This window comes from Euleptes europaea, chromosome 1, assembly GCF_029931775.1.
Source record: "Euleptes europaea isolate rEulEur1 chromosome 1, rEulEur1.hap1, whole genome shotgun sequence".
NCBI classification, from domain to species: Eukaryota; Metazoa; Chordata; class Lepidosauria; order Squamata; family Sphaerodactylidae; genus Euleptes; species Euleptes europaea.
The window spans coordinates 1,298,069-1,326,040 of record NC_079312.1 but is presented as its reverse complement, the minus strand read 5'-3'; the positions used below and the strand labels follow the sequence as shown (position 1 = coordinate 1,326,040).

Sequence of the window (27,972 nt, the reverse complement as noted above, 5' to 3'; positions counted from 1 at the left end):
TTTTCTATTATTATCATATATTATAGAATTCTGTTGTTCGGATCTGAAAACAGTTGTTCTTTTACTTGGAAAGCAAGCGCCTAAGACCTAACTATGTTAACCAACCCTGAGATCCTGACACCCCCTAAGTTGAAGCCCAGTTACAAAGACATGTTTTGACCTTGCTCTGAAAGGGAAGGGTCATTTCCCAGACAAGGGGCCACCACCACAGAACACAGGGCTCGGGAGGTCGAACTTACCTGGGGGTGGAGAGTTCAGTGAGTTTTATGAATTTGGAGCTCAGATTGGGTCTCCGTAGTTCAGCAGTAAAGCTCTGCTCCAAACTCACTCTCTGGTGAATGCAATCAGTTCTGTGTTCAACCACAGGAAGCAATTGACCAGAGATCGCCCTAGTCCAGCCTCCTGTTTCACTCAGTGGTCAACTAGAGTCCCTGAAATGTTCACAAGCATCCCTTTTCAGAGAGAATCTGCCTCTAAACATGGAAATTCTACTGAGCCACCTTGTCCCTGATGGAAGTACCCTCCAAGGAAGCATCAACAGCTGATTAATACAAGGAATTGGCTCCCCTTCATATGATTCCTGCTCTGTCATTATGAAGAGCCATTAACTGCCTTCTTTACTTGATTTCACTTTTACTTGAAGATCTTACCAGTCTTTTCTCTTTATTCCAGAGACGTGCGGTCCCCAGAAGTCCAAGGGAAAACCACAATACCTATTTGAAGAAAAGCAGCAGAAAAGAAAAAGTGAAAAAAAACAGAAGAGGGGAAATGAATGCTCTATCTCTCAGGGTGCTGAATCCCAGGTGTTTAATACACACCGAAGAATTAACACCGTGAAGATATCTGATAACTGCTGGGAGAGCAGAGGGAGCTTAGGTTGGAAGGGAGACCATCCTGGCCATCAACGTCTCCATAGAGAGGAGACACACAAATGTCTGGAGTGTGGAAAGAGCTGTGCTCAGAGTTCTGAGCTTACTCAAAATCAGTGTATCCACATGAGGGAAAAACCATATAAATGTTTGGTGTGTGGAAAGAGCTTTGCTCAGAGTTCACAGCTTACTATCCATCAACGTATCCACACTGGGGAGAAACCATATAAATGCTTGCATTGTGAAAAGAGCTTTGCTCAGAGTTCACAGCTTACTATCCATCAACGTATCCACACTGGGGAGAAACCATACAAATGCTTTCAATGTGGGAAGAGCTTTGCTCAGAGTTCACAGCTTACAATCCATCAACGTGTCCACACTGGCGAGAAACCATATAAATGCCAGGAATGTGGAAAGAGGTTTGCTCGGAGTGGCAACCTAACTGCTCATCAACGAATGGACACTGGGGAGAAACCACATAAATGCTTGGAGTGTGGAAAGAGCTTTGCTCACAGTACACACCTTTCTGCCCATCAGCATATCCACACTGGGGATAAACCATATAAATGCCTAGAATGTGGAAAGAGCTTTGCTTGGAGAACAAATCTGAGGGCCCATCAACATATCCACACCGGGGAGAAACGATACAAATGCTTGCAGTGTGGAAAAAGCTTTGCTCAGAGTTCACAGCTTATTATTCATCAATATATCCACACTGGTGAGAAACCATATAAATGCCTAGAATGTGGGAAGAGCTTTGCTCGGAGTGACAACCTAGCAGCTCATCAACGTATCCACACTGGGGAGAAACCATATAAATGCTTGGAGTGTGGAAAGAGCTTTGCCTATAATACACACCTTACTGTTCATCAACGTATCCACACTGGGGATAAACCATATAAATGTTTGCAGTGTGGAAAAAGCTTTGCTCAGAATTCACAGCTTATTATCCATCATCGTGTCCACACTGGGGAGAAACCATATAAATGCATAGAATGTGGAAAGAGCTTTGCTCGGAGTGACAACCTTTCGGGTCATCGAAGAATCCACACCGGGGAGAAACCATATAAATGCTTGGTGTGTGGAAAAAACTTTGCTCACAAGACACACCTTACTGCCCATCAACATATCCACACTGGGGATAAACCACATAAATGTTTGCAGTGTGGAAAAAGCTTTGCTCAGAATTCACAGCTTATTATCCATCAACGCGTCCACACTGGGGAGAAGCCGTATAAATGCCTGGAATGTGGAAAGAGCTTTGCTCGGACTGACCGCCTAGCTGCTCATCGACAAATCCATACTGGGGAGAAACCATATAAATGCTTGCAGTGTGGAAATAGCTTTGCTCACAAAACACACCTTACTTCCCACCAACGTATCCACACTGCAGATAAACCACATAAATGCTTGCAGTGTGAAAAAAGCTTTGCTCACAGTTCACAACTTATTATCCATCAACGCGTCCACACTGGGGAGAAGCCATATAAATGCCTGGAATGTGGAAAGAGCTTTGCTCGGACTGACCACCTAGCTGTTCATCGACGAATCCACACTGGAGAGAAATCATATTAATGCTTGGAGTGTGGAAAGACCATTGCTCAAAAGGCATATCTTAAGGTACACCAAAGAATTCACCCAGGGAAGAAACCATACACGTTTTCAGTATTGCAAGATCTTCATCCTCAAGCACCATCTTTCCAGGTGCCATCATCTAGAGCTGGTGGTTGTTGTTTTTGTTACATTGGGTCCTTATAATACAGCTGTTGAACTGGTGTTAAGGCAATTCTCACCTAAAATAATTGGAATAAAGTTTATTATAAAATGTGCGTAATTTGTCCTACTTTGTAAAGGCATTTTATATAGAGTGTCACATACCTTTCATGAGACACCACCGGGATCAGAGATTATTCTTGATGGTGACCTGACAGGGACCTGACGACCTTTGAGATAGGGCCAGGGGCTTGGACATAATTCTTGTATGACGTATGTATCCCCCACACCACCCTACCCTGGAAGACATGGATACTGTCCAACTAGGTGCATTTTTATTGACATTTGTTATCTCATTTATGGACTGCAAAAGGTATAAAAACTTGGTTTATTGCTTTATTTAATGCTCCATGCCAAAAGTCGCAAGTGCTTTGCTCGTGCCTTGGTATGGAGACAAAATACATTCTAGAAGAAGAGAAATGGTAGAAGAAGAAGAATTCATTTTATATGCTGACTTTCTCTACCTTTTAAGGATAATCAAACTAGCTTACAATCGCCTTCCCTTCCTGGCTTCGTGTGGAGGAGTGGGGAAAGACATGAACACATGAAGCTGCCTTATACTGAATCAGACCCTGGGTCCATCAAAATCAGCATTGTCTACTCAGACTGACAGCAGCTCTCCAGGGTCTCAGGCAAAGGTCTTTCACATCACCTACTTGCCTAGTCCCTCTAACTGGAGATGCCAGGAATTGAACCTGGGACCTTCTGCATGCCAAGCAGATGCTCTACCACTGAGCCACAGCCCCTCCCCAAACCAACCCAGCTCTCCAGATTAGAGTCCGTTGCTCTTAACCACTATACCATGCTGGCTCTCTATAATTATATATGTATTTATTAATGTGTTTAATGTAGTATTAATGTCTTTCTTTGGTTGTCTTTGCTATGCATTTCTCTTTCTAGTTTGCTTCATAGTACAATAAATAGTTGCTAATGTCTTTTCAAATGTCTGTTGTTTTTCTCCTTGTGAATCGGCATAGAGTCACTCACTCCATCCAAGCATGAACTTACTAGGGGAAAAACAAAGGCCGGAAGATCTGACGTGACGCCAGGAGGGCTGCGGTCCCCACCTGGAGGTTGTCAACTCCAAAAGGTGAGAAGGAAGCAGGAAAAGGGGAGAGGCTGTGGGGGCTTTCAGGAAAGAGGAGATGCTGGGGGTGGGGGGCCATGAGACGCCTCCCACCATTCCCTGCGGGCTCCCATTTGTAAATCAACATTTTTGCCCTACAACAAAGCAAAGAGAGGCAGAGACATTTCGGAGTTTGCAGCTGGTTTGAGTAACCCAAGGCTGACTTTGGAGATCTCGGCGGCTCATCGAGAAGGGGGGCTGGATCTTCCCCAGGTGTCCCTGACCCCCCCCCCCCAGAAGAGAGGCAGGTTTCCAGCAAGGCAGAGATCTGGCACAGGCAAAAAGGCCACCCAAAGTGTGCCAAGGTGCTGAAGTGGGAAAAAGGAACCCCCCCCCCAAAAAAACCAAGCGTGCTCTTCCCGAACAGCCAGAAGGAAACCCTGTAGGCCTTTAGGGACCCCCGCCTGCCCCACAACGAAGCCAGGCTGACGGGCAGGATTGCAAGAAATGGCCCAAAAGGAGGGGCGATTTTGCCGGAGTTTTTGCACAGAGCATCCGGATGGGCAGAAGCAAGAAGAGCCGCAGCCCGTGCAGAGAGAGAGCAGAGGCCGGAGTGCAGAGGGAAGAAGAGGCTCCGCTCGGCCTCCTCCGCGGAAAGAGGAGCTCCCGGGGAGCAAAAGAGGGAAAAGGGCTTTGGGAAACGGAGCCCGCTGGTGCATGGGGGTTGGGGTATTTTTTGCTGCACTTTGGGGTCTGCGGGGTGTGTGTGTGAATCCTGCAGGGGGAGTTTGCAAGACCCCCAATGCAGCTCTTCCTCTGGGCTGTTCCGCGCTCGAAACCAGGGAGGCGTTTTGCAAAAGGAAATCTCACTCCACGGCTCACCTCCTGTTCCAAAACCTCTGGCGCGCGCTCGTCTCCACCTCACCGGAAAAGCACTAGCCAATCGTGGCCTTCTCAATCTATGCCTCTCTAGGAATGGAGACTCCTCCCCCCCCCTTAACCCTTAGATTGACGCTTCACTTTGCAAGGCAGGACCTCCCTGCTTGCTTCGCCCTTCCAGAGGCTGCATCGTTTTCCCCAGCGAGCCTGACTTCGATTTCATTGCAAAGGGAAGACCGGATTCGAACCCTTCTCCATCCCGGCTGATGCTCATTCTTGTCCTTGAGTCCAAGGAGGGGTCCTGAGGTTCAGAAGGGGAGGGGGAAGGCAGCTAGGATGGAGCCATTGGATGCAAAGGATGTTGGAATATGAGACTGCACATGGCAAGCAGATGGCAAGCAGATGTAAAAGATCTATGTGACAGCCAGGTGATTGGTGGTGTCACATGACAGCTCAATGACTGAGCAGAAAAACTGGCTTGTACTGGACTGAGCTAGATAGTCCTGGAGACAAGGCAGCCAACAGGTGATTGGCTGAGAGACTATGCCAGATATGTATATAGGTGTGTTATATATGTATTGGGGTGTGGGTTGTGGAGAGTTGATGACCAAGCGGAGCATTCTGTCACTGTGAATAAAAGAGCACTTTTGTACTACGTGCTGAGTCTTCTGTGCTTACTCGCCTGTAGAGCTGCAACGCTTTCTAACATACGCCAACAGGGTTATGGGCCCAGAACAGCTCAACTGCGCTACATCCTGGAGGTTCTGAGCAGAGGTACTATCTGTGGAACAAGGGCTGTAGTGAGCAGAAGGCGAGTGGATGTCTGAGGTTGAGTCAGACGGAGCAGAGGAGGTGCCCAGCAGGTCTGTCAGCAGCAGTGCGTCTGAGGCGGAGGAGGAGAGCGACACGGAGCAGGAGCAGCAGGGAGCGGGAGAAATTATGGCTCAAGCTGCAATGTCCTTGCTTGTGGAGAAGCTCACTTCTACCAACTACAATGTGTGGGCGTTACGAATGCAACACTACCTTAAAAGAGAGGCACTGTGGATTTATGTCTCCAACCCACCGGATCCTGAGACGCCGCAGGACGTGGTGAAAGATGAGAAGGCACTGGCAAGTATAGTGCTGAGCGTGGCTGACGACCAGCTTGTCCATGTGACGGGAGCTTTGAAAGCGAAAGCAGCCTGGAACTCATTATCACAGGTCTACGTCCAAAAAACAGCTGGCTCTTTGATAGCCATAACGAGGCGTTTGTACAGAACTTTTCTTTTGCCGTCAGTTCCTGTGAGAAACCATATAAATGAACTGACTGAATGTTTCCAAATGCTGGAGCAGAGGGGGAAAACTCTACCGGAGGATGATAAAGTTTATATACTCCTGAGCTCTCTGTCTGAGCAGTATAACATGCTAATTACAGCTCTGGAGTCGGTTGAAATTGATAAACTAACGTTACAGTATGTTATTGGAAGAATTTTGGAACATGAAAAGAGATTGCTTGCAAGAAATCCTGAGAAGCCTGCCAAGCCGGAGGGAAACCTGCCAAGCCAGGAGACGCGGAGGTTTGCCGGCGGAGAAAGGAATGCGGAGCAGAGAAAGCCGGGTGATTTACAGCAGCACGTGGCTCTGAGGGTCAGACGTTGCTACATCTGCAAGGCTACAAATCACTTAAAGCGTGACTGCCCAGAAGCAAGGAAGAAAAGCCGAAGGGACCAGTCGTCACGTGAGTTTGTGAGCGGTCAGAAGGCATCATTGGTGCTGACTGAGCACAGTGACACAGCCGGTGTCTGGATTTTAGACTCTGGTGCGTCACAGACCATTTGCCGGCATCAGGAACTTTTAAAAGACACACGGGACTCAAGTTTGCCGCACGTAAGCCTCGCTGATGGAAGGAATTCTGAGGTGACACGTGAGGGGAGTGTGTGGTTCCCAGCTTTGAACTATACATTTAAAAAGGTGCTATGTGTCCCTGAACTGGAGAATAATTTGCTAAGTGTAAGTGCCCTTGACAGGGCTGGATATACTGTAACATTTACAGACAAGGCTTGTAAGATATCCAAAGGTGGGAAAGTGCTTCTTACAGGGAAAATGTGTAATAATGTGTATGTGGTAGAAAATAGGCATGTGGAGGCAAAGATGATAACTAATAAGAGCCCCCATGACAATTGCATACATCTGCTACATAGAAGGTTGGCTCATGCAAATTATGAGACCATAAAGAAAACGCTAGCCTTACTGGGGAAGGAAAAAGTTAAAGAGTGTGGGAACTACCTGGATTGTGAGGTATGCAAAAGTTCCAAATCTAAGGCTTACCCAGTGGCTAAGCATAGTGAGAGACTCTCAGACACTGCATTAAAGGTAGTGCATGCAGATGTCATAGGCCCCTACAGGGAGAGTCACTCAGGTAACCATTACGCGTTGATTCTGGTGGATGATTGCACCAGATTCTCCTGGGTGTATCCTTTGAAAAAGAAGTCACAGGTGTTTGAAACATTTAAGTATTGGGCCAAAAGAGTGCAGAAACAACTTAAATGTACCTTGGATTCTCTCCAAACAGATTTTGGGGGAGAATTCATGTCAAATGAGTTTAAGAAGTGGTTACAGGTGCAAGGTGTGAGGCACAGAGTTGCCAACGTGGCGGTGCCAGCAGAAAATGGTGTTGCTGAGCGACATGGGGGAATGCTACAAACAAAAATGTATTCCATGTTGCAGGATGCAGGGTTGCCAATGACATACTGGGCAGAAGCAATAAAGGCCGCCTCCTATGTTTCCAACAGGATCTGGACCAGGTCCATACAAGACATACCTTATAGGGTTTTGTACCAGAGGGATCCTAGCTTAGGTTACCTCAGAGTGTTTGGTACAAAAGCCTGGGTTGATGTGCCAATATCCAAGAGAAGGAAAGGAGGAGCGAGAGCTAAAAAACTAACCTTCCTTGGGTATCAGTCTGGCATGAAATCATACAGGTTTGCTGATGAACATAATTCTCTCAGCTACAGCAGAGCTGCGAATTTTTGTGAGGGTAATAACTGGGCCAGAATTCATGGACAGGAGGAGCCAAAAGAAATTGGGCTACCATTGACAGATCTCTCACAGGATGCAGATGGGGTGAAGCAGGAGGGGTCTCCTCAAAGGGCTTCATCGCCAAGGGCTGAAGAGGGGAGACAGATTCCTAGGGTGTCAAGCAGGAGCACTAAAGGAATTCCCCCGGAGAGGTATGGTTTTGAGACCACTGATGTAAATCATGTACAAGTCAAAGAACCAAAGAGCTTTCAGGAGGTAATGGCTTTGGAAAGCAGGGAAAAGGAGGCCTGGCTAGAAGCCATGCAAACTGAGTTTGATTCCCTGAAAGAGAATAAGGTATTCTCTGTAACAAAACTGCCAGCTCAAAGAAAAGCCATAGGGTGCAGATGGCTTTACAAAGTCAAACAGTGTCCAGAAGGGAAGATACTCCGTAAGGCCAGGCTTGTGGCTAAGGGTTATTCCCAAGTTGAAGGGCAAGACTTTGATGAATTATTTGCTCCCACTGTGAAGGCTGATACTATAAGAGCTGCATTGTGTAAAGCTGTCAGAGATAACATGTTAGTGCACCATTTTGATTTCACCACTGCATATCTGAATGCATCAATAAGTGAAGAAATATATATGGAGCAGATCCCTGGGTTTGAATGCAAGGGTAAACAAGGAGTATTAAAATTGCATAAGGCTCTGTATGGATTAAAGCAGAGTGCACGTGCATGGTCCCAATGCATTAGTGAAGCATTGGCAAATCTTGGGTTTAAGCAAGGTGTTGCTGATCCTTGTATGTTTACCAAATGTGTAAAGGGCTCTGACTGTGTTGTATTTTTATATGTTGATGATCTTTGTTTGTTGTGTCATACAAAAGAACAACTAAACTGGTTTAAGGAGGCAACTGGAAAACTGTTTAAAATGAAGCATCTTGGTGACATTCAAAATTATCTGGGGGTAGAAATTACCAGGAACCCAGAAGGATATTTTGAATTGTGCCAGGAGAAAAAGATTGAACAGCTCCTAGAAAAATTTAAAATGACAGAGGCCAAAAGCACTGAGACTCCCATGACAACAGGGTATGTGAAAGAGGTGGATGATAAGGTATTCCATGATAAAAATCAATACCAATCGTTGGTGGGTTCATTGTTATATCTGTCATGTTGGACAAGACCAGACATTTGTATGGCAGTACATTTGCTTTGCCAGAAATGTGCATGTCCATACATGAAAGACTGGAATGCAGCAAAAAGGGTGCTGCGATACTTAAAAGGCTCAGCTTCAGCCAGGTTGTGTTTAAAGGCTGATGCAGAGGAAACAATCACAGTGTATAGTGACTCCAGTTGGGGGGAAAGAGAAGAAGGAAAGTCTACCACTGGGTACGTGTTATTTCTACATGGGGCACTGGTTATGTGGAAGTCTTTAAAACAGACTCATGTAGCTACCAGCACATGTGAGGCAGAATATTCTGCATTAAGCGACAGTGAGATTCAGCTGGAATGGCTGTGTCAACTGGCTAAAGACCTAAATCTTGAATATGAAATGCCTGTAAGTGTTTACTGTGATAATACTGCAGCACAGCAATTGGCTGGATATCAAGGTATAAGAACAAGAAGTAAACACATCACAATAAGATACCAGAATGTCAGGGAAGCGGTAAACAATGGTTTAATGGTTCTGAAACATTGTGCTTCAAATGTAAATATTGCTGACGTTTTTACCAAATGTTTATCTACTGAAAAGTTTGAACTATTTAGAAGCAAATTGGGGCTTGCAATGTCAGTCTAGGAGGAGTGTTGGAATATGAGACTGCACATGGCAAGCAGATGGCAAGCAGATGTAAAAGATCTATGTGACAGCCAGGTGATTGGTGGTGTCACATGACAGCTCAATGACTGAGCAGAAAAACTGGCTTGTACTGGACTGAGCTAGATAGTCCTGGAGACAAGGCAGCCAACAGGTGATTGGCTGAGAGACTATGCCAGATATGTATATAGGTGTGTTATATATGTATTGGGGTGTGGGTTGTGGAGAGTTGATGACCAAGCGGAGCATTCTGTCACTGTGAATAAAAGAGCACTTTTGTACTACGTGCTGAGTCTTCTGTGCTTACTCGCCTGTAGAGCTGCAACGCTTTCTAACATACGCCAACAAAGGAGTCCCAACTGCTCATGGGTCAGGAAGATGCCCTCTTCTGTTCCCCAATAATTGCTTCTGGCCGGGCTCACTGGCTTGAGCCATCCAGGGCAGTTTCCAGGCATCGGCCTAGGGTTGCCAACCTCCAGGTACTAGCTGGAGATCTCCTGCTATTACAACTGATCTCCAGCCAAAACAGATCAGTTCACCTGGAGAAAATGCTCGCTTTGGCAATTGGACTCTATGGCATTGAAGTGTCGCACCTCTCCAAACCCCGCTTTCCTTAGGCTCCACCCCAGAAATCTCCCACCGATGGCAAAGAGTGACCTGGCAATCCTACATCGGCCTGAGAACTGTCCCCACCCTCACTGACCTCGGGGCTCAACTAGATGACCTCTGAGGTTCCTCCCAAATCTGTTTCCAAGCCGTTGGTGTGAGGGTTGTATAGCTCCTTAAATGTCAGCCTTTAACGCTGGATTTTGGGGTGTACGTCTGCCAGCTGCAAAGAGGGAACCAGTTATCTATCCATCCATTTCACTGTCTGGGGACAGGTAGAGCCTGCTTGCCAGTTTCCTTTTCAAGTAGGGGACACAGCGAATGGCACCGCTTCACACATTCACATTCCCAGGGTGCCAGATGGCAGACCCCCCCATTCCCCTCCCCTTCTACAGACCTGGGTCATGGCTAGGGTCGCCAACCTCCAGGTGGTGGCTGGAGATCTCCCACAATTACAACTGATCCACAGAGCCACAGAGATAAATTCCCCTGGAGAAAATGACCTCTTTGGAAGGTGGACTCTATAGCATTATACCCAAATGAAGTCCCTCCCCAAACCCCACCCTCCTCAGGCTTCAACCCCAAATCCTCCAGTTATTTCCCAACCCATAGCTGGCAACCCTCGTCATGGCTTTGTGGGTGCTAGAGACTCTCCTTACACGAACCTGCAAGTTTGGTAAAGATTGGGTGAGGGAGTCCAGTTTTATTGGCCTCCAATAATAATAGCTGGCGACCCATAAAAATCTGGAAAAAAACAAAACTAAATTTCTCCAGCTTTTTTGGTTACTGTTAAAAGGCAGCTTTTTCGGCTTGGCAAAGCTGGATGCACTCTCCTAAGCCCACCCCTCAGTCTGGCAGCAGGCTGGCTGCATGTGCCACACAGAGTGCCCCTCCCTTCCAGGTCACTTTGACTAGGGAGGGGCAAGAAGCAGCTGCCCTCTGAGATGCCATGGCCAGCCTGATGCCTGGGCACAGAAGCCGTCTCCCCCACACCCTTGCATCAGGTCAGTATTTCAGTGGGGGGGGGGGAGGAGAAATCTCTCTCAGTGCTCCTTGGCAGCTGCCTTCTTGTCACTTTACTGCAGAGACAGAATCAGAGCTTCAGAACTGGAAGTGCCCTCCAGAGATCATCCAGCCCCCCCAGCCTGAAGCAGATATCTGAAGCCCAAGACCCCCCTACTGCTCCTGCACTCTTTGGGGCACCCTCTACAATGTGACATCAAGACGACTTCCTGGGTACCTTCTTAGGGCAAAGGAGTATCTCCAGTAGGAGACAGTTAATTTCTAGTTCATGGCTCTAAGACACCATTTCGCAATCGAAGAAACTCCCTCACCAAAGACATCCCTGGTTTACTCAAGCCCACAAGCTCCTGAGCAGGGGCTTCTCCAGTCACAGGCAGGGTTGGAAACAGAGAATGGCAAAGAACACTCCAGGTCATCTAGTCCAGCTCCCGGGTCAATGCAGGAGAAGGCAGTTTGTGGAAGAAGAGTTGGTTTTTATATGCTGACTTTTTCTGCCACTTAAGGGAGAATCAAACCAGCTTACAATCACCTTCCCTTCCCCTCCCCACAGCAGACACCCTGTGAGGTAGGTGAGGCTGAGAGAGCGTGACTTGCCCAAGGTCACCCAGCTGGTTTCGTGTGTAGGAGTGGGGAAACAAACCCGGTCTTAGATTGGGTTCCAGCCAGACTCAAACCAGACATAGACATGCTGAGCTTCTCCATGGTTACCACATCAGTCTTTCAGTCATACCCTTAGAACAGCACTGTTACCACTCAGGACCTCCTGAGGACATCTAGACTGACCCACTGAGAAGGTAGTCTTCCAGCACAGTACTACAGCAGTAACAACATAACTTATAAACAACCTATAGTAGACCAAACACTGAACATGAGTCAGCAGTGTGATGCTGTAACTAAAAAGGCAAATGCAGTCTTGGGCTGCATCAACAGAAGTATAGTGTCCAGATCACGCAAAGTGATGGTATCGCTTTACTGTGCTCTGGTGAGCCTCAACTAGAGTACTGTGTTCAGTTTTGGGCACCACAATTTCAGAAAGATGTAGACAAGCTGGAACGTGTCCAGAGAAGGGCAACCAAGATGGTGAGTGAGGGGTCTGGAGACCAAGTCCTATGAGGAAAGGTTGAAGGACCTGGGTATGTTTAGCCCGAAGAGGAGAAGGCTGAGAGGGGATATGATAACCATCTTCAAGTACTTGAAAGGTTGTCATATAGAGGATGGGGCTGAGTTTTCTGTTGCCTCAGAAGGTCGGACCAGAACCAATGGGTTGAAATTAAATCAAAAGAGTTTCCGTCTAGACATTAGGAAGAATTTTATAAATGTTAGAGCGGTTCCTCAGTGGAACAGGTTTCCTCGGGAGGTGGTGAGCACTCCTTCCCTGGAGGTTAAGAAGAGGTTAGATGGCCATCTGTCAGCAATGCTGATTCTGTGATCTTAGGCAGATGATGAGGGAGGGCATCTTGGCCATCTTCTGGACATGGAGTAGGCGGGAGGTAGTTGGATATTTCCTGCATTGCGTAGGGGGTTGGACTAGATGACCTTGATGTTCCCTTCCAACTCTATGATTCTATGTCTGCAGCATTCCTCGATCCAGCAAGGTAGTAACTTTCTCAATTAGTCTGAGATTAGTCTGACATGTTCTTTAGAAACCCATGCTGGCTCTTGGTAATCAGATCCATCCTTTCTAAATGCTCAAGGACGGACTATTTGGTGATTTGCTCTAAAACTTTTCCCGGTATAGACATTAAGGTGATGGGTCGGTAGTTACCCAGATCCTCCTTTTTCCTCTTCTTGAAGATGGGGACAACATTTGCCCGTCTCCAATCTTCTGGCATGCTGTTCTTCTCTCCTCCTCTTTATCCTAATGACAACCATACTGAGAGGTAGGTTAGGCTGGGAATGAGTGGCTGGCACAGGGTTCAGGCAGGACATTTCATTGGTAGAGGTGGGATTTGAACCTGGATTTCTTAGAGCCTAGTCAGACCTTCTGATGACTGCACCACACTGCCTCTGATACCTGAGAGGTTCTTTTTTTCAAGAGTGCCAAGAGAATTTATTGTATATGGCCGTTGGCCGTCACAAATAACTAAAACTTAGTAATACAACAAATAGTAAGAACATACAAATTGGATAAAACATGGTAAAACAGCAATATAAATAAAACAGATCAACAATTAAAATATTATAACAAATACCAGAATGTACTCCCTCACTGTTTTAAACTTAATTAGTAACTTCAGATACCTTAGATCTTATTTTCTTTGCTGCTAAGGCAAACAAAGAAACCCTATGTGTTACATAGGCATCAATGTCAGACAGAGAGAGGTTCTTAAATCCCCTTTGTTTATTAAGGGGGGTTATTTCAACTGACTTGAAAGAAGGTTTACATTATCACTTGTGGATGAAAAAAGCACCAAGAGATGGTGTCACTTGGCTCAGGGGTTAGACCTCACCTAGGGTACTTTGTTCAGTTTTGGGCACCGCAGTTTAAGGATACAGACAAGCTGGAACGTGTCCAGAGGAGGGCAACAAAGATGGTGATGGGTCTGGAGACCAAATCCTGTGAGGAAAGGTTGAAGGAGCTGGGTATGTTTAGCCTGAAGAGGAGAAGACTGAGAGGTAATATGATAACCATCCTCAAGTACTTCAAGGGCTGTCATATAGAGGAGGGTGCTGAGGTGTTTTCTGTTGCCCCAGAAGGTCGGACTACAACCAATGGGTTGAAATGAAATCAAACGTTTCTGGCAAAACACTAGGAAAAACTTTCTAACAGTTAGAGTGGTTCCTCAGTAGAACAGGCTTCCTTAGGAGGTAGTGGCTTCTCCTTCCTGAGAGGATTTTAAGCAGAGGCTAGATGGCCATCTGTCAGTAATGCTGATTCTATGACTTTAGGCAGATCATGAGAAGGTGGGCAGGAAAGTTTGCATCTGTGTTTGGCTCTCGTGGCCCTTTCTTGTATGCCCAGTGTAGTGCTGTTTGCCACCTTGGGGTCAGGAAACAATTTTTCTCCAAGTCAGATTGGCCAGGGATCCTGGAGGGTTTTTTGCCATCTTCTGGGCATGGAGTAGGGGTCACTGGGGTTGTGAGGGGGAGGTAGTTGTGAATTTCCTGCATTGTGCAGGGGTTTGGTTTAGATGACCCTGGGGGTCCCTTCCAACTCTATAATTCTATGAGCCGTTTTACCTCCCCACGGGGAAAAAAGGCGAGGGTATGAAGTTATAAATAAAAGTTTGGGTAGTTTGGCGAAAAGGATGATTTCTCTGTCCATTAGTTTATCTAGCATAGCTACTGCTCTTCCTGCAGGAGGCTGAACCTCACATTCAGTAATCAAACTATCATTAAATATGGCGCAGGGAACAGGAGGAGCAGAGAACCTACTCCTGAATAAGATAATGTATTACTCCTTGGTGTCAGTGACATGTACTCCCCAGTGGGGATATGTTGATGGTAAGTACAATGTGAACTCTGAGGAAAGCTCTTTCCACACACCAAGCATTTACATGGTTTCTCCCCAGTGTGGACACGTTGATGTGTAGTATGCTCCCTACTTGAAGCAAACCTTTTCCCACACTGCAAGCATTTATGTGGTTTCTCCCCAGTGTGGATAAACTGATGTCTAGTAAGGTGTGAACTCAAAGCAAAACTCTTTCCACAATCCAAGCATTTATGTGGTTTCTCCCCAGTGTGGATATGTTGATGTCTAGTAAGATATGAATTCTGAGGAAAGCTCTTTCCACACTCCAAGCATTTATATGGTTTCTCCCCCGTGTGGATACGTTGATGGTAAGTAAGCTGTATCTTCTGAGGAAAGCTCTTTCCACAATCCATGCATTTATATGGTTTCTCCCCAGTGTGGATACGCTGATGTTTAGTAAGGTCTGAACTTTTGGTAAAGCTCTTTCCACACTCCAAGCAATTATATGGTTTCTCCCCAGTGTGGATACGTTGATGTTCATTAAGCTGTGAAGACCAATCAAAGCTCTTTCCACAGTGCATACATTTATATGGTTTCTCCCCAGTGTGGCTACGTTGATGTTTAGTAAGATATGAACTTGAAGCAAAGCTTTTTCCACACTGCAAGCATTTATATGGTTTCTCCCCAGTGTGGATACGTTGATGGATAATAAGTTGTGAACTCTGAACAAAGCTCTTTCCACAAACCAAGCATTTATATAGTTTCTCCCCAGTGTGGATACGTTGATGTTTAGTAAGCTGTGATCCTAAAGCAAAGCTTTTTCCACACTGCAAGCATTTATATGATTTCTCACCAGTGTGGATATGTTGATGTCTAGTACACTGCCCACTTGTAACAAAGCTTTTTCCACAATGCAGACATTTATATGGTTTCTCCCCAGTGTGGATATGTTGATGTCTAATGCACTGCCTACTTGTAGCAAAGCTTTTCCCACAGTGCGAGCATTTATATGGCTTCTCCCCAGTGTGGATACGTTGATGTTGAGTAAGCTGTGAACTCCGAACAAAGCTCTTTCCGCAATCCAAGCATTTATATGGTTTCTCTCCAGTGTGGATACGTTGATGTTGAGTAAGCCGTAAACATGAAGCAAAGCTCTTTCCACACTGCAAGCATTTATATGGTTTCTCCCCAGTGTGGATATGTTTATGTTCAATAAGCTGTGAAGAACAAGCAAAGCTTTTTCCACACTGCAGACATTTATATGGTTTCTCCCCAGTGTGGATATGTTGATGACTAGTACACTGCCTACTTGTAGCAAAGCTTTTTGCACACTGCAAGCATTTATATGGTTTTTCCCCAGTGTGGATACGCTGATGTTGAGTAAGCTGTGAACTCCGAACAAAGCTCTTTCCACAATCCAAGCATTTATATGGTTTCTCCCCAGTGTGGATACGTTGATGTTCATTAAGCTGTGACGACCAATCAAAGCTCTTTCCACAGTGCAGACATGTATATGGTTTCTCCTCAGTGTGGATACGTTGATGTTTAGTAAGATGTGAACTTGAAGCAAAGCTTTTTCCACACTGCAAGCATTTATATGGTTTCTCCCCACTGTGGATACGTTGATGGATAATAAGTTGTGAACTCCGAACAAAGCTCTTTCTACAATCCAAGCATTTATACGGTTTCTCCCCAGTGTGGATACGTTGATGTTTAGTAAGCTGTGATCTTAAAGCAAAGCTTTTTCCACACTGCAAGCATTTATATGGTTTCTCCCCAGTGTGGATACACTGATGTTCAATAAGCTGTGAAGACCAAGCAAAGCTCTTTCCACACTGCAGACATTTATATGGTTTCTCCCCAGTGTGGATACGTTGATGTCTAGTAAGATGTATCTTCTGAGCAAAGCTCTTTCCACAATCCAAGCATTTATATGGTTTCTCCCCAGTGTGGACACGTTGATGGATAATAAGCAGCGAATGCGAAGCTAAGCTCTTTCCACAATCCAAGCATTCATACGGTTTCTCCCCAGTGTGGAGACATTGGTGTTTAGTATGCTGCCTACTTGAAGCAAAGCTTTTTCCACACTTCATGCATTTATATGGCCTCTCTCCAGTGCGCGTTTGCTGATGGACAGTAAGCTGTGAACACCAAGCAAAGCTCTTTCCACAGTCCAGACATTTATGTGTCTCCCCACCGTGGAGTCGCTGATAGCCAGTATGGTCTCCCTTCCAGCCAAAGCTCCTTCTACTCTCTGAGCATTTATCAAGTCTCTCCCCTGTGTTAATTCTTTGGTGAATATCAAACACCTGGAAGTCAACACCCTCAGAGGCAGAGCACTCATTTTCCGTCTTCTGGTTTGTTCCATTGTTGTGTTTCTGCTCCTTTGTGTCCAACAGGAGATGTTCTGGTTCTCCCTCGGACTCCGTCTGCGGACAATCAGCCTCTGGAATAAAGAGAAAAGACTGGTCAGACTTTCAAGCAAAGCGGAATCAAGAATAGAAAGCCGTTCACTGCTCTTGATAATGACAGAACAGAAATCACTAGAAGGCGAGACAAATCCTGCCCTGTGTTAATCTGCTGTTGATTCTTCTTTTGGAGGGTACTTCCATGGGAGACAAGGTGGCTCAATGGAACCTCCGTGTTTAGAGGCAGTCTCTCTCTCTCTCTGAGGAGGATGTTTTGGATGTGTTCCTCTTCTTGAGAACCTTCCAGGGACTCTTGTTGACCACAGAGTGAAATGGGAGGCTGGACTACAGGGATCTCTGGCCAATCTCTTCCTGGATTTGGACACAGAACTTACTGCGTTCACTAGAGAGTGCGTTTGCAGAAGAACTATACTCCTGAGCTACAGAGATCCAGGACACAGCAACTTTTTGAATAGTTTAACGCAACGTTTTATTGATTCATGTTTGTGCTTTTTTCCTCCCGTTTGGTGTTGAAGTCATTTTTCAATTGTGTACATCTTATCAACTAATGCATATATGATGAAGTGTTTTATTTTGCCATTTCAAACACGGCTATGCCTGAGGTGCGGACAAGCTGGAGATGTTACTTTCATTGGTATTCATTTGTCCATCTCTCTGCTGTCCACACTCTCTTTGTTGCCCTTCCCCTCTATCCTCCTTCCTTCAACAAACCATTTCTCTGCTTTTTAATTTTTAAAAATCTGTTTATTTGAAGTAGCGCAGGAACGTTGAGATGCTTGGATGTTTACACATTGGAGCGTATATTATTATTATTTATTATTCCTCCCTAGATTACAGAACAGCAGCAGGTCTTGCAACCCAACTTCGGGCTCTGCAGAATCCTGCACCACCCCCCCCCCAAGAAAGGCAGGAAGCTCCCCAGCCATTCAGCTCGGTTCCTACACTCCAGAAAATAAGCTCTCTGCCTGTGGTCCTGCTTTCAGCTCCATCCCTTACTCAGGCAGCAGCCAAAGAGTCTCCTCCGGTGACAAAGGGACTTTGCTGCACTCACGGGGGGAGTGTGGGGTTTCCTCCCACAAGTTCTGGTCAATTGTCCTCAGTCAAATCTCTCCCACTTGGCTTGAAACAGTAACCTGACACGAGAGAGGGGAAGGAGGGACAAAAAACCTACCGGGAAGGAGAGAAATAGCAGGGCCCCCCACCAACCCCCGCTGCCGGTGTCAAGATTTTGCTGAGCTCTGGCTCGCTTGGCTCTCTAGGCAGCCAGCAGTGGCCAGGTGGGGGACATTTCCGGTAGCCAGCGCCCAACTGATAGAGCAATTCCAGGCAGCTGATTGGAGCCAGGCGGCAAAAAAGAGGCAAAGTTGGGATAATCACCTCCCCGGGTGATTTAGAAGAAGGGGAGACCATTGAGCCAGAGAATGTGGTCCGGTTCCCATGGAAGATTGGGACTCAACACTTGGGGGGAGAGGAGTGGAGATGGTGGTGCTCGAGGCGATCTCCCAGCCTAGCTTCACCAGGCATGATGCAAGATCTTCTAACATGCCCTGAGAGTTTGCTCTCCTTTACTTCTGGACAATGGGAACAGGCAGCGACACTGCGGAGAACTCCAGCATGGGGGAGGAAGAGCAGAAGGCAGCCAGTAAACCCTCACATGCTCTTCCCTTCAGGGGAAGGTAGGGCAAGGAGGAAAAACTGCATTGCAGTTCAGGTTGTGGCATCCATTTTCAAGAGAGGTACACGAAGGGACAGCGACCAATGAAAGCACACCAACGGAGAGGGGAAGAGCTTACAGCAAGACGTCACAAATGACTCTATCCAGGAAAAACAAAAAAAGGGAAAGGCGGGGAGCATCCGTGATTTATAGCTGACGTGGTACTTCCCCGCACTCCCCCCTAACCTTTTTGCACTGACTTGGGAGGTGCAAACTGGAAATGAAATGTCTTGGCAAAATAGGCAAGGTGTGATCAGGAATTGTGAATACTCATCCAAAGCTAATAGACTGAGCACAATGATAAGATGCTGTAAGTTGTTGGTGTGGTGAGAGCTCCCAATCTGAGCTCCAAACTCATAAAGCTCATCATACTCTCCACCTCCAGGTATGTTCAGCCTTCCAAGCCCTGTGTTCTGGGGCCCTGCCTGCAGAGTGGAGGCAGGTGATGCCTACAGACTGGGCATTTTCAGCGGTGGCCCCTTGTCTACTGGAGCGTACCTTCCTATCTTTTCAGAGCAAGGCCAAAACATGTCTTTCTAGCCAGTTTTTAACGTTGGGGATTATCAATTTAATTCCTTTATGGACTTCTTCTGACCTGAGGACTGTGCTTGTGATTTTTTTGAGGCAGATGAGTGACTATTTTGATGATCTTGTGTCTCTGCCTTTCACAAATTGAATCATTTAGGCAGAATATAGGATTTTGATTTTTGAGACAACTTGAGGAAGACTGTGGAGAGGCAGCATGCAAATAAATCAAGCCAAGCACTCTATAAACATTTCCCGCCATGCGAACATAGAGACAAGTCAGCATTTAATTTCTCTTTCATCCTTGAGAAAGTTTCCCTGGCCATTCTCAGGCTATTGCCTCTTGAGAAATCCTTCCGTTCTCCACCTAGTGAAATTTAGCCCAAGAGGAGTCCTACCCGCTTCCACCACATAAGTATACACCTACCTGCTGATCTCTCGGTTTCTTCTGAATCTTGGAAAAGCGGATCTCCTGCTTCTTCCACTGAGGATATGCGATCAGGTATGGGAACCAGAACTCCTTCTTTAGAGGAAAGAAACATATCAGTGTTGTTCACACATTCTAACTCCAAGAAATATTCATATTTTTAAACCAAGCCTGAGCCCAGACAAAGCCACCAGGATACGGTTTCTTAGCCCCCTCCCAAGGCAAGCAGGATCCGATATCCCCATCCATTGTGGCTCTGATGAAGGGCCACTGTCTAAGGGGGCTTCTGTCCCTTTGAAGAGACCCCACAGTCCCTCCAAGATGGGAAAAGGTGATGGAGCCCTAAAACTCCTATTTACATTATTTTTAGGACTTATAAATCTGTCTTCTGTATTGAGAACATTTTTAGACCACTCTACCTGAAAAATGGTCAGCAGAATACACTCTCTTTCTTTGCTCTCCAGCCCAGAACAGGGAAACAGCACCTGCCCAACTGAATTCCAGAGAAGCCTGCCAGGCAGGAATTCAGGAAGTCAAGCTCATCATGACATAGAGCCAAACTTCCCCTGCTAAAATTCCGTTCTTCTTCATTTGTTCTTCAGGGCTCTGCCGTCACATTTTACTGAGCTTGTGAGCCATGCCTAAGCCTACACTGGAATATGGTAAATGAACACAGCAGAAAAACCACCATTCATCCCCTCAGCCCACTCTGCCCCACACCTATCCTCCTCTAGTCCTATGGATATCTGCAATGTCCTCGGGACAAGCAAATATCTTTTAGAACTTCATAGAATGCATACGGAAAGTTTTGTGCAAATGCAAATATTATTATTATTTTAATTATTGTTATTATTTAAAATGCTCATTTTCATGGCTGCTCTGAAAGGCCACTGAGGATGACCCATTGACATCCCATAAACAGTTACTGAGGAATATCCTCCTCCTGACTCCCCATAAACAGTTATTGAGGACAATCCCCCTCCTGCACTGCTTTCAGGGGATTTTCACCGGTACTCTCGCTTTCGTTCCCACTGAAGAACAATGAGGCTACTCAGTCCTCCATGGGCAATCGGGGGGTGAGCCTTCTTCCTTTTCCTTTACAAACCAATATTTTAGCTTTCACACTGATACATATGGACTCCAGTAAGGATGCAGAACCCCCTCCCTTGCCTGCGTTTGGACCTTCCACATATCCCCTCTGAGAGTATCTATTGGAAGAGCCCAGGGGACGGTGGTGAAAAGTACCATCAAGCCACAGCTGAGTTACAGTGACCCCCATAGGGTTTTCAAAGCAACATACACTTGGAGGTGGTTTGCCGTTCCCAGACTCCACGAGGGCTGGGAGACTTCGGAAAGAACTGTGATTGGCCCAAGGTCACCCAGCAGGCTCCACGTAGAGGAGTGGGGAATTGAACCCGGCTCTCCAGATTAGAGTCCACTGCTCTTAACAACTACACCACACTGGCTCTACCACGGTCCCTTACTGATGGTGGTAGAAAGTTCTGACTAGTTGCAGCTGATTTATGGCTACCCTGTAAGGTTTTCAAGGTAAGAAATATTCAGAGGTGATTTGCAATTAACTGCCTCTGCATAGTGACCCTAGACTTCCATGGCGGTCTCCCATCGAAATACTAAACAGGGCAGACCCTGCTTAGCTTCCAAGATCAGGCCAGCCTGGGCCATCCAGGTTAGAGCTGGGGTCCTTCCGAGAAGGAAAGGCTTTTGCCTTCAGCATCTGTGAATCAAGGGAAAGGAGAGCCTTACCCAGAGAGGCCACATTCTGAAAATTGTCCTCCATGACCTCCTTGTGAAGCCTTCTTTGGTCCGGATCCAGCAGAGCCCACTCCTCCTCGGTGAAATGAACAGACACCTCCTCAAAGGTCACCAGGCCCTGAAAAGAGAAACAAATAAGTATTCTTCTGTCTTCAGAAATAATGTAAGAATTCTTCCCCTTTTAAGTGCAATCCAAAAGGAATATAAGATGTTGACACTCAAGACTCAAACCTCCATCAGACATTTCCATTTTCTATCCAGTGAGCAGAACAGATAGCAGCCAGGGGAAAGAAACAGAGAGATGTTCTTCCAGGCCTAGGGAGGGCGGGGGAAGCACCCAGGGGCAGGATCCAGATTTCCAAACTTACCCGATCAGGCTGAATGGAAGCTGCTTTCTCTCTGCCAGAAAGAGACGACAAAGAAGCCATTTTTGTTTTCATGGCACCACCTGGGAGGATAAAAAGGTCGTTTTTGGTTTGCATTTTAATTCCACTTGGGGAAATAAGATTCTCCCTGTATTGGCTCATGGTCGCAACTATCTTTGCATCCTTATTTTGGATAATTATTTGACAAATCTAGTCTTAATACGGTTATCATATACAAAACTGTGATCGGTCCAGAAATCACAAGGAAGAACTAACAGGCCCTTCTAAACCCACTGGCAGAACCACAGGTACTAAATCTCACAATGGTGGGCAAGGACAGGACATATAGGAAAAGGCAGCCTTGCGACTGGTGGAGTACCAAGGACTTCCCCTCTTGACTTCCCTGCTGGGCGACAGTGAGAGGGGCCACTGACACATCCTCTTTATTACACTTCCCAGCCGCCTTCAAGATTTCCTCCCCATCTACAATCCTAGTCCAAATACATTATTGCATCTTACTAAGAATCTTTGTTAAATTGAAATATCTCATCTTCTAATCAGCTGATTACCCAACATTATAGTACTAATCTGCTTACTTATTGACTGACGTGTCTTTTAATCATTCATATATTCTGCATCAAGTCCCAGTTAAAAAGGCAGAGTATAAAGGAACCTATTATACATATTATATATATAATAAATATATAATCATTTTATTGATAAGGAGCACAAATTGAGAATGATAAGGCCAGAAATGTCAAATGGCCAAACGACTTTTGGAGAAAACTTTCGTACACTGACACTCAATACCTAGTCAGATAGAACGTAGTTTTGAAAGCACCCGACTGTCGCCTTCCACCCACAAGAGTGGAGCATCTTTCCCACACATGACCAGGAGACATAAAAGCAGCCCACCTACACTCGAGTAGTCCATCCAGTGAGAACAACACCCCTTTTGATCTTACCCAGAAAAGCTGCTATGTGGTAACACTCCTGAGCGATCTTCTCCTGCACCTGAAACAGAAGTGGGGATCCCAGAAAGGGAAGGCTGATGAGAAAAGGAACAGGAAATCAGCTAAGACGGGTTCCTAAAATGTGGGGTAACCCATGTTGATTTCGAGGGTATCCTGGATCATATCCTTTGTCCCCCCCACCCAACACTACAATGATGAATTCCTCTCACCTGCTGGTCCTCTGCCTGGCTCAAGAGGAAGCCTTCTGCCAGGGCCACCGCCTGGCAACTGGTCTCTGGCCCGCATTCCCTAACCCAGTTCCCCATCTCTGGGGGCAGGACAGCCAGGAACTGCTCCAGGACCACCAGGTCCAGCATCTCCTTGCTGTGCTTGTCTGGCTTCAGCCACTGGCAGCACAGATGGTGGAGTTGGCTGCAAACCTTTCGGGGGCCCTCTGCCTCCTGGTAATGGAGCTGCACATCTGGCGGGAGGAGGTTGTCGTCCAGGCTCTTCTGCACGGTTCCCTCCCACAACTCCCTTTTGCTCCCAGCCTCAGAGGCATCAGGATCCTTCCTTGATTCTGAGACAGCTGAGTCTGGCTCTTCTCTCATCCTCTCTTCCTCTTCAAACAGCCTTCACCTGGACCAACAGATCACCTTCCTCCTCTGCCAGATCCTTCAATGAAGGCAAGTGCCAAATCTCCCACCTCCTGCAAAGCAAAGACTGATTTTTGGATTGAAATTGTGTGTGTAGATACATCCACACATATATGTGATACCTGCAACTGAAGAAGCGACCTCTGATTCACAAAAGCTCATATTAGAATCAAGGGTGTTAGTCTTCTGGACTTTAGTTTTATTTTGCTAAGATAGACAAACACAGAAATGAGTGGATGAGTAGGAGGAGTGGACTAGCAGTATAGGGGTGAGAATGTCAGATTACATCTGGGAGTCGCAGGTTCGAATCGCAACTCTGCCACAAAAGCTAGCTAGGTGACCTTGGGCCAGTGAGAAACCTTCAAGACCATAAGAAAAGCCCTGCTGGATCAGAGCAAGGCCCATCAAGTCCAGGAGTTTGTTCACACAGTGTCCAACTAGGTTCCTCTAGGAAGCCCACAAACAAGACGACTGCAGCAGCACCATCCTGCCTGTGTTCCACAGCACCGAATATAATAGGCAATCTCCTTGGATCCTGGAGAGAATAGGCATGCATCATGACTAGTATCCATTTTTACTAGTAGCCATGGATAGCCCTCTCCTCCATGAGCATGTCCACTCCCCTCTTAAAGCCTTCCAAGTTGGCAGCTATCACCACACCCTGGGACAGGGAGTTCCACAACTTAACTATGTGTTGTGTGAAGAAATACTTCCTTTTATCAGTTTTGAATCTCTCACCCTCCAGCTTTAGCAGATGACCCCGTGTTCTAGTATTATGGGAGAGGGAGAAAAACTTCTCCCTGTCCACTCTCCAAACCATGCATAATTTTATAGACCTCTATCATGTCTCCCCTCAGCCGCCTTCTTTCCAAGCTAAACAGCCCTAAGCGTCCTAACCGCTCCCCACAGGACAGTTGCTCCAGTCCCCTAATCATTTTGGTTGCTCTTTTCTGCACCTTCTCTTTTTTTTTTTATATAAATTTTATTAGGTTTTATACTAGAAGTTTTCCATTACATTGAACAACATCTATAACAATATCAAATTTCAATTCTAACTTAAAGTTGTTATAATTCCATATCATATAATAAAAAAAGAAAAAAGAAAAATGGAAAAGTTTTTAGACTTCCCCTTCACCTCTGTCTGCCTCTTAATAAAAAGTTCATCCCGTCGTAGGTAATCTAATCTTAATAAACTATCAATACTATATATAGAAAAAAAAATCATAGTCTATTAGTAAATATACTTATACTTAATCATTATAAAAAAGATCAGAAATAATCCTCTGGATCAGATTAGAAAGTATTCTTCCATTCTTCCCATTTTTAACTCATATTCACAATAATGCATCCACGCCCCCCATTCCCCCAAAAACCGAACGTCATTTTCTTCATTTAGAATGGCTGTGAGTTTTGCTATTTCTGCCACTTCAAACATTTTGACAATCCAGTCTTTTTTCTCAGGAGTTTCTAGCCCTTTCCATTTCGCTGCATAAAGCAGTCTCGCAGCTGTTGTGGCATAAATCAAAAAAGTTCTTTGTATTACTAAGTCGTCTGGAATCATACTCAATAGCATCATTTCTGGTGTTTTGGGTATATTCTTTTGTAGTATTAATCTCAATTCATTATAAATCATGTCCCAAAAGTCTTTGGCTTTGTCACAGGTCCACCACATGTGATAAAAGGAACCAATTTCTTTGTTACATTTCCAACAAGTAGGGGACATCGTTTTATAAATCTTTGCAATTTTCTTGGGTGTTAGGTACCATCTATACATCATTTTATAAATGTTTTCTCGCACTGACTGTGCTTTTATTCCTTTTAGATCTTTGGACCATAATCTTTCCCATTTATTTAAAACAATATCATGTCCCACTTTTCTGCACCTTCTCAAGCTCTGTAATATCCTTTTTTTAGGTGTGGTGACCAGAACTGTACACAGTATGCCAAGTGTGGTCTCACCATAGATTTGTACAAGGGCAGTACGACAGCAGCAGGTTCAGGTTCAAGGTGTTGGTTTTGACCTTTAAAGCCTTACACAACCTGCGGGACCAACTCTCCTGGTACCCCCCCCCCCGAGAGCATTATGTTGCTCATATAACAACTTGTCAGTGGTCCCTGGTCCAAAGAGTGTTTGGCTGTCCTCGACTAAGGCCAGGGCCTTTTCGGTCCTGGCCCCAGCCTGGTGTAACTCCCTCCCAAATGAGATCAGGGCCCTGCGGGACCTTAAAGAGTTCCACAGGGCCTGTAAAATGGAGCTGTTCCGCCATCCCTGTAGTGGTTTCCATCAGAGATGGCCTCCCTACCTCCTCTCCCCTTCCTTTTTGGTCAATGACCATTAACTTTGTATGGAGGGGGGCCTGGCCACCTGGTGGAAGAAGAGTTGTTGTTTTTATGTGCCAACTTTCTCTAGCACTTAAGGAAGGATCAAACCGACTTACAATCACCTTCCCCTCCCTACAACAGGCACCCTGTGAGGTAGGTGAGGCTGAGAGTGTGACTAGCCCAAGGTCACCCAGCTGGCTTCGTGTGTAGGAGTGGGGAAAGTAACCTGTTTCTCCAGATTTGCCTCTGTCGCTCATGTGGACAAGTGGGTTATTGAACCCGGTTCTCCAGATCAGATTCCACTGCTCCAAACCCCACTCTTAACCACAGCCCACACCTGGAGGTTGGCAACCTTACTTCCCCTGGAGGAAATGCCTGCTTTGGCAGTTGGAGACTATGGCATTATACCCCTCTGAGGTCCCTCCCCATCTCAATTAAGTGGTAATAAATTGCAGCTTTTGCCTCCAGGGAACAAATCCCCAACTCGGCTCTCACAGCAATCCCAGCCATGCAGTGAGGAAGCACCCATTAGCTTTCTTAGACACCTATGCAGAATAGCATCAAGATGCTCGCCTACAAAGGAATACCGTAAAGAAGCCGGGTAACTATTTTTGTTTCAGCAAGCGTAATAGCAGAAGGAATATGTTGTCTGCCTCTAGAAAAGAAAAGAAAAAAACTCTGAATTCTTTTGGATGATCTTAAGGCCTTTTCTTTCATAAGGTTTAAATGATTACTCCACATCAGATTAGATTGAAATTTCAAACCTAGATATTTGTGGCTATTTGTCTGTTGCAATTTACTACCACTTAATTGAGGACGGACCTGAGAGGGGTATAATGCCATAGACTCCAACCGCCAAAGCACGCATTTCCTCCAGGGGAACTAAGCTTGCCAACCTCCAGGTGGGGCCTGGAAATTTCCCAGAATTATAACTGATCTCTAGACTACAGAGATCAGTTCCCCTGGAGTAAATGGCTGCTTCGGAGGGTGGACTCTAAGATATTGCACCCCACTGAGGTCCCACCCTTCCACAAACCACGCACACCCCAGGGTCCCCCCCAAAATCTCCAGGAATTTCCCAACCCACAACTTGCAACTCTAATGGGAAACTGATCTCTCTAGTTGGGAGATCTCTCGTGATGCCAGATCCGCAGGCCCCACCTGGAGGCCGGCAACCCCAGAAGGCAAGAAGGAAGCCGGACAAGGGGAGCGGCTATGGGGGCTTTCAGGAAAGAGGAAATACTGGGGGAGGGGGCAATGAGATGCCTCCCATAATTCCTATTTGCAAATCAATATTTTTGCCCTACAAGAAGCCAGCCGGAGATCCTTCAGAGTTTGTGGCTGATCTGAATAACCCAAGGCTGACTTTGGAGATCTTGGCGGTTCATCGGGAAAAGGCTGGATCGTCCCAGATGTCCCTGACCACCCACCCTAGAAGAGAGGCAGGTTTCCAGCAAGGAAACATTTTGCATTAGGAAAGGCCACCCGAAGGGTGCCAAGCTGCAGAAGTGGAGAAATGAACCCTCCAAAAACAGAAGGTTACTCTCCCAGAACAGCCAGAAGAAACCCCTGCAGGCCTTTTGGGCACCATACCTGCCCCACAACGAAGCCAGGCGGATGGGCAGGATTGCAAGAAAATGCCCAAAGGGAGGCGGTTTTTGCAGGCGTTTTTGCACAGAGCATCAGGATGGGCGGAAGCAAGAAGAGCCGCCGCCGCCCGTGCAGAGAGGCCGGGTTGCAGAGGGAAGGAGGAGAGGCTCCGCGCGGTCCCGGGGAGCACAAGAGGGGAAAGGGCTTTGCAAAACGGAGGCAGCCTGTTTAAGGGGGGGGGATATCCTTGCTGCACTTTGGGGTCTGCGGGGGGGGGGTGAGCCCTGCAGGCCTGTTTGCAAGACCCCCCAATGCAACTCCCCCTCCGGGCTGTTCCGCGCTGGAAACCAAGGAGATGCGTTTTGCAAAAGGAAACCCCACTCCACGGCTCACCTCTGGCTCCAAAATTTCATGCTCCGACTGGTCTCCTCTTCGCCGGAAAAAGCCCTAGCAAGTCACGTGGCCTTCTCTCTCTATGCCCCTCTAGGAATGGAGACTCCTTTTCTCCCCCCCCCCCCTTAACCCTTAGGCTGACTCTCTGCACAGGGCAAAAAAAGGGACCCCCTCCCCCCTGCTGGCTTCGCCCTTCCAGAGGCTGCATCGTTTTCCCCAAGGAGCCTCACTCCGCTTTAATTGCAAAGGGCAGCAAAGGGCAGACTGGATTCGAACTCTTCCCCATCCTAGCCGATGCTCATTCTGGTCTCCATGAGTCTGAGGAGGGGTCCTGAGGTTCAGGAGGAGAGGGAGTTAGGATGGAGCCGCTGGATGCAAAGGAGTCCCA

The 27,972-nt window shown here is 46.4% G+C and overlaps 2 protein-coding genes across 2 annotated transcripts; one reads left to right on the top strand and one right to left on the bottom strand.

The window, feature by feature from the left end:
* Positions 1–995: 995 nt before the first annotated feature.
* LOC130493276 (zinc finger protein ZFP2-like) lies at positions 996–2,270 on the top strand (the record flags this gene model as incomplete). Its single annotated transcript, XM_056866976.1, has 2 exons — positions 996–1,288; positions 1,541–2,270. Coding segments are annotated over exons 1-2 (1,023 nt in total), but the record flags the coding sequence as incomplete, so codon positions are not given.
* Positions 2,271–14,697: 12,427 nt separating this feature from the next.
* LOC130493275 (zinc finger protein 420-like) lies at positions 14,698–23,234 on the bottom strand (the record flags this gene model as incomplete). Its single annotated transcript, XM_056866975.1, has 6 exons — positions 23,064–23,234; positions 22,636–22,684; positions 21,674–21,753; positions 21,292–21,423; positions 15,327–16,461; positions 14,698–15,242 (listed from the first exon to the last, which is right to left on the bottom strand). Coding segments are annotated over exons 1-6 (2,112 nt in total), but the record flags the coding sequence as incomplete, so codon positions are not given.
* Positions 23,235–27,972: the final 4,738 nt, after the last annotated feature.